The sequence below is a fragment of the Montipora capricornis genome, chromosome 2 (assembly GCF_036669925.1).
Source record: "Montipora capricornis isolate CH-2021 chromosome 2, ASM3666992v2, whole genome shotgun sequence".
Taxonomy (NCBI): Eukaryota; Metazoa; Cnidaria; class Anthozoa; order Scleractinia; family Acroporidae; genus Montipora; species Montipora capricornis.
In genome coordinates this window covers 21,778,821-21,786,100 of record NC_090884.1, presented here as the reverse complement: position 1 = coordinate 21,786,100, position 7,280 = coordinate 21,778,821, and the positions used below count along the sequence as shown (strand labels likewise).

The 7,280-nt window shown below is 36.6% G+C and overlaps 1 protein-coding gene across 1 annotated transcript; it reads left to right on the top strand.

The window, feature by feature from the left end:
- Positions 1-748: 748 nt before the first annotated feature.
- On the top strand, positions 749-7,280 carry LOC138039072 (paired box protein Pax-3-like). Its single transcript, XM_068885240.1, has 4 exons — positions 749-859; positions 2,419-2,976; positions 5,444-5,664; positions 6,000-7,280. The coding sequence occupies exons 1-4, from the start codon at positions 838-840 to the stop codon at positions 6,198-6,200; spliced, it is 1,002 nt and encodes a 333-aa protein (XP_068741341.1). The 5' UTR covers positions 749-837; the 3' UTR covers positions 6,201-7,280.

Genomic DNA, 7,280 nt, shown 5'->3' with positions numbered 1-7,280 from the left:
TATGGGGTACGGTATTGAAAAGGAATGGCTACACTTATTTTCCTGCCTAAGAACAAATTTGCTATTGTTCAACCCATTAGTAGTTTCCTCCATTAAACTAGTTGTAAAATCTCTTTTTTTGATTTATTGAGGAATATAGAGACAAAAGTGTGATACAAATTGTTCGTGTCAGGGTATTTTCAGAAATCCAATTCATAGCAAATACAACATTTATAAGTCATTTATCAACGGAAACCGATTGGGATCGTAACAAAAGGTTTTCTTCAATTTCCTTAGTTTACGCATCACCCTTAACTCCAGAAAAGCAAATTTCTGCCACCAAAACGGCCCTTCAGCAACACAAGGTGGAAAACACTTTCAAATTATCTTTTCCACATTGTCATGTCGGTTTCGGATTTCGTTTTTGACGGTTTTTATAATCGGTTCCTTTTTTGTACATGGCGTTCAGGCAAATTTAAGTCTTTTTGGGCGTTACGGTTATCATTCCTTTGATGTGTCATTGTATTATTAAGGCACACCTGTGTAATCCTTACGTGTGACACCATATATTTTTACTTATCTGCTTGGGATGGCGGAAATTGCAGACTTGTATCACAAAAGACGATAAGAATATGGGCAACAGGTTAACTAAACGTTTCCTTTGTCATGTTGTTTGGGCGAAAATCGGCACACGTTCCTACACAGCAGCTTTGAACAAAAGCAAGGTGACTGTATTGTCAAATAGGACCCGGGTATCAGGTATAAAACAATAAACCAATACACGAGGCCAAGCTAATGTTCAAGCCAACCGATTAAATACGAAACAAACTTTTCTTGTTGCCGATCAGCGACGATAAAATGGAGGCCTTCAACGCCACTGGTAATGATTACTTAGATATAGGAATGACTTCGAATGCTCAGTATACTGAAAATGACGATTGCAAAAGCTAAAGCTTTTTGTTTTTTCGATAACATCATTATATAATAATTAGTGGTTAATAAGATATATTGGTGTAGTTTCTCTCATCAGTCAGTTAAAATTATTGTTTTCATAGACAAACATACTCAAAAGAACTAGGGATGTTCTTTTCTATAGCCTTTATTAGATTAGAAGTGGTTGGTTTATTTAACTCGATCTGCAATACAAGGGGCCCACCTCAGAGTTATCTACATCAGGGTCTGCAACATTTGACGATTTATCTGTTTTAATTTGGCCACCAATAAAAAGGAATTCAATTCATAGATTGTCACAAATTGCCACTGACAAAGTTACTCGATGTGGATTTTACTTAGACTTGGACAAAGACTTTATTTTTGCCATGGGTTTTTAGTGAAAACTATTCCGGGTAGACATTGAGCTGGTTCAAAAAATGAAAATGTTGTTTTTGCCCTTTGTAATAGAAAATAATCATTGCAAAGACTGCTTCGGGATAAACTAGATAAATCAGATATCACATATTTTTTGTGTACCGCTACGGTAAGGTATCACGGATATAGAAAATCTTCTGTCCAACTTCCCTCATCTTCTAAATACGAAACAACTGAATACTTGTGCTTGGGAATCAATTATAGTAGTCATAACATCAACGGAAATTACTTACGCTTTGACGAAGATCATTTTGAAACATTGATTGATATTCAGAAGATAACCGTGAAATGACTGAGTAAGTTCTGTGGTTGCGAAAGAACCTAAAAATACAGACTTGCGATTGCGCTTCACAAATTGACATTGCTGTACCATCGTACTATCAAGCCACGTGCAAGCTGTTTCAAGTGCGAATTCATTCTACATCTCGTAGAAAGTGAAGACATTTTTGCTAAAGCCTGGATTTTCACAACCGAATAAGTTGCTCATTTCCCTGCTATGATTCAATAACCTCTTCTCTGAAATTTTAATATATTACTGGTTTTTTATTATACTCTCCAGAATACCATTTTGTTGCAAAAGATCCCTGAATTAATGTTATTATAGAAGTTTACTCGATAAGGTAAACCAGTTTATTTCATATCAACAACTAAACTTGAACTTTGTTCAGGTATTAATTCTTAAAACTTCCAGCGTGAATGAAGTATTCAGGAAACGTTTACCTCAGGAAGACTACCACACTTCTGAATACAGCCACAACTGCAATAAAAATCATGGTTTTTTTCTAATTACATTTTATTCGGTCTCTCGCCGTAGGATAGCATGCTTTATATGATAATCTCGCTTTTCACCAATAGACCATATTCGTATTCTCAGTATTGGACTGGAACTAGCTTGCAATGGAGGCTATTGCTGGGGAATATCATAAAAAGTATTTGCATTTGAAAAGAAACCCCCTCGTTAGCCTCCATTGCAAGCTATTTCCAAATACTGAAAATACGAATATGGTCTATTCCCATTTACTAATTACCAGTGTCTCCTGGCCACTTAAACAGTGTTCTGCATTGTCCTAGGTGGCAACAAGGTTAACCAGCTTGGAGGAAAGTATGTTAGTGGAAAACCACTGCCCCTGGAGTTGCGGTCTCGCATCATCACGCTATCATATCTCGGACTTCGACAATGTGAAATCAGCAGACAGCTGAAAGTCACTCATGGGTGCATTAGCAAACTGCTATCCAAGTACCAAGAATCTGGAAATGTTGATCCCGTGCAAAATACGGGACGCCCGCGGGTCATAACGGCCGACATAGAAAGAAGAATTGACCAGTACAGGACACAGGACCCTGGAGCATTCTGTTGGGAGCTGAGAGAGCACCTGCTGCGAGATAACGTTTGCTCTACAAATCAAATTCCATCACTGAGTTCAATCAGTCGATTAATCAAGAACAAAATTATCCACGAAGCCGTTGAACAAAGAGAACGCGGAGCAGAGTTACCAGCAGTTATAAAAGAAAAGACCTTTACGCCATTTTCAATTGCAAACATACTAAATATCGACAATGATACCAACATGAATCGACAACATGTAGAATTAGAAGAACCGTGTACAAAAAATCATCAGATCTACTCAGGTAAATAGAACATTTTATATATATTTGGTATTTAAGCACTTAAGTAAAACAAGAAATCAGATCATTAAGTTATTTTTAGAAATATGTTTTCAGCCAATCATTTGCGCCATACCATAAGCTTTGTGTGGGAGGGAAATGGCGGACATTGAGAAAGACTAAACTTCATTTGCTCGATAAACAAGAATTTGAAAAGTTGTAGGTTAAAGGGAGATGGAAAATAACGGAAAGTAAAATTTATCGCACCGGTTCTTTAGTATTCATTAACAATTCTTGCATTCAAGATCGTGGTACGCGTAATTCAGAACATTTACACCATGAAATGCCAATGTTCAAAACTCAATTCTAACTTTTCCTCTACTCAACGATAAAAGACGATTCTAGGCCATACGTTAACCTTGGAATGTCTATTGTTGCCGAAAAATAGTATTTAACTGACGCAGCAAAGAATGTAAATGAATGCTCTGGTTAAATGTACGCGTTTACGTTTACTGACTGTTATGGCGCCTTAACTTACAAGAGGCAAACTAAGCATTCCTAATAGTAAGTTAATTAAAGTTAAGGGAATCAATCTTTTTGGTACTGTGAAGAATTATTTGATCCCCAATTTGAAATCTCAGATTTTTTTTCGCTATATGTATGACAAGTGAGAGACTGATATTTTTGTTTTCATTTTCGTTTCAAACTCTCTTGAAGGCAACAAATTTCTAAAAGTATTGACACGAAAATATATTTTTTCCGCCTCAGTTCACTTCAAGTTCAGTCATTTTTCTGGTGTTAGATCGGCATGATTGAGCTCTCCCTCTCTCCCACTCAAGGCGCGTCTCACTCGAACTAAAAATAACTGGAGATGGAAAAGGATGGATATTAGGCCAATATAATGAATGCCTTCGCCTGATTTGATGACGTCTTGATGAAAAGCATAACTTCCTGCTAACAACAACAGAAAACCTGCAAAAACTCTCAAAAGACTGCACCGCTCACCTAGAACCTCGTTTCTATGGTCGGGTCTTTACTTTGCACCGAAAAGTATTTTTAGACATTCTGTAACAGGAAAAATCCTTTGCTCGGTCAGCGGTCAGTACATATAGCCTTAAAAAAAAAAAAGTGTAAAAGTCATACACGTTAATTTTTACTTTTTAATTTGACTTTCGGTTTTTGTTCAATGGCTAAAACTGACGTTGTTGGCGGCTTCGATAGTAACAAGACAACTGCAGTACGAACAGTAGTTTTTATAGCTAAAACATTTCTTGAAGGACATCTTTCCTTAAAAATACATTCGTTCTGTACATGTTCCCTCCTACTTTTTCGCCTCGACCGAGTCCCATATAGAATCTATTCACACTCCTTCACAGTTGAAACGTTTGGAGGTGATTAAAATATATATATTGAAAGTCAAGTACTTACTTTCAATAAGCGCTAATTAAACAGGTCATGAAACCGTTATCAATACTAAGTGTCAGCGTACAGATAGTTAACCAATACTATGAATCTTAAAAAGCGAACATTTGTGTGGGAATTATCTGGGAATTATATGAGAAATATACTGATTACTTGTAGACTCTTTCTTACAGGAACTTTTCACTTTCTGTCACAAACGAATAACACTGTTTTGCTGTTGTTGTTTTTTTTTGTTCTGCTGTCATTGGAAGTACAGTTCAATGTAATTAAAGGACAATTCCTTACTACGAATAATTAGGATACGCATTCTTTTGCCGGTTCAATTTCTGAAGAGGGCACCCAAAGTATGGTCGACAGTGATTCTTTCGCTACTTCTCTGGTCAAAAGTTATTCTGCCTGAGTTTTTTCAATAAATTGGGGGCAACCCTAAAACCCGGAATCCGGAATCCGGAATCGCAGGTCATTGTTTTACCAATACAGAGAGTAAAAACTATCCTAAACATTCATAAAGGCTTACCTTAGGCCTAAAAACGTTTGTTTAGGCCTAATTAGGCCTAAGGTTAGCTTTTATGAAAGTTTAGGATAGTTTTTATTCTCTGTATTGCTAAAACAATGACCTGTGATTCCGGATTCCGGGTTTTAGGGTTGCCCGTAAATGGAAGCTTTTGGCAAACCTTAATTGACTCATTCGCTTGCATAAAATTAACATAATAGTTCCTTTGGAATAAACCCTATAAAAATGACCTGTGAGATCATTAAGATATATCAAGATTCTGTAGTGACTATATGTTTTCCACATAGTTTCAAAACCGGGGGTATCTTGTTGTCGGTAAATTAATGTCGACCGGCTTCTCAGTTTTAAGGGGAGATCGGTGTATTACATCATATAACTGACTCCAGCTTCCTCAGCTGTATGCTTTAAACGCAACCTCGGGGAGTCAAGTCAAGTTCTATTTTTCCTCGAAAACGAAAATTTAGCTATTCATGGTTTCTTATCCTGGACAAATATTGTTAGGAATTTTAAAGTTCAAAACTTTTTAACGATGCCTTGCCTTTCTTATATATTTAGATATTGCTGAAAAAAATGTCTCCAGCGACAGAAATACGCCACCAGTACAAACTGTTTTGCCAGACAATGAAGCCTCTCGGCCTCGGAGACGAGTGCGAACCAGATTCAATAGAGCACAGACTATTGAGCTTGAAAGAGAATTCCTAAAAAATCCTTATCCTGGAATTCAGGGAAGGATAATACTGGCTTATAAGTTGGATATTGACGAGTCCAGAATCCAGGTTAGTAATGAGTTGCTTTTCTTATTTTGACTACATGAAAATTCGCCTCTATGGATGTTGAACCACAACTTCAAGAGATCAAGATTTCCTGTTTTCGATTGTTATCTTTGCGAACCCAAGTTTGGATGTCACGTATATTATGAGGCCAACTAACTGAAAAACAAGAAAAAAGATGACAAATAAAGAACTCAATTAGTTTTTACTTCCCATTATTGATGAATCAACTGCCATTACAGAGATGCCGCGGCATTGTACACGTGAGCAGTGTGGGATGAAAGGCGAGGAGGCGGTTTCCGACTGAAGCAAAAATTGTTTTTTGTCTTATTGCTTCACAGGTCTGGTTTGCTAACCGCAGAGCTAGAGGAAGGCGTCGAGTTGCTGGAAAAGATAACGGACCTTCAACAGATAATTCACAGGATAAACTCTTGATGTATCCTAGAGATGACAACCTTTCCTCAAATCAAAAGCGGCCTTTCCTCCATGTTTTGAGTCAGAAAAAAAATAGAGCTAGACCCTTCAATACGCTTTATATATGAAGTCGACAGAAAAAAAAAATGCCAACCAGCCAGCCGATCAATAATGCAAAAGAATGCAAAGGATTTTTTTAATTGTACACACTGAAAGGTTGGATTTGATTTAACTGCTGGTACAAATTGTTGAAAGCAAAGTTATTATAGTTTATTGTTCTGTAAGTGAGGCACAAGTTATGATGGCCATCCTGGAATGTTTAGATTTGGGAGTGTACTAGGAAAAGTATGACTTGATATGTTTTTTAGTTTCTCTTCAATTTCCAAATCTAAAATGAATTTATGGACTATTATAGTAAAAAAAAAAAAGGAGGAAAATTGTTTGGTATCTTGGTTCATAGCAATGCCTGGATTTGTTTCGGAGTCGATTGTTTTCCGCTTGTATTAAATATTCTATATTATAGTATAGTATTTCTTCAGTCTCCTGTGGAAAAAACAGTGCCGCTGAGGGTGCAGAAGGTGGTTAAAGCTGAGTTAACTGAGATGAATCATAACTCAAGCACGACACCATTTTTGCTAGAAATTAATATGGGATAAATACATTTAACAACAGAAGACATTGAAATAATCCCAAAGCAGTGGTACACAATATTGATTAGAAGGGCAATGATATATCACTTTCATTAGAATTGTTGTTCACAAAGTCGAAGCGTGTTCAAGTTTTGTGAACTACATGAAGTTAAGAAAATAACATTAATAAATGAAACAGATTAACCAGAAATCAGAATTTAATCAGGCACGAATTTACTATCTTGTTATTATTTTTGTTAGAGCACCGTGAGTACAAGCAATGGCAATTTTTCTTACAGAAGACCGTTCGTTATGTTGCGACTACCTGATACAGTTAATTAAAAAGTCGCATTCTCCAAGATAGTGACCATCTAGTTCACGGTGCATCTCGTGACTGAAAAGGTAAAAAAGAAACAGGGAAATCGAGGCGGCCTTTACTGCTCCTTTGTAAGTAGAAGCAAGCCTACCAATTTAACTGACTCTTGCGTTCTTCAAATTGGCACTCTGAAGGATAAATCAACCTGAAATAATCAATGAAAGCGAACTAGAGGTCATTTAATAAAAGCATTTCAATTTTAA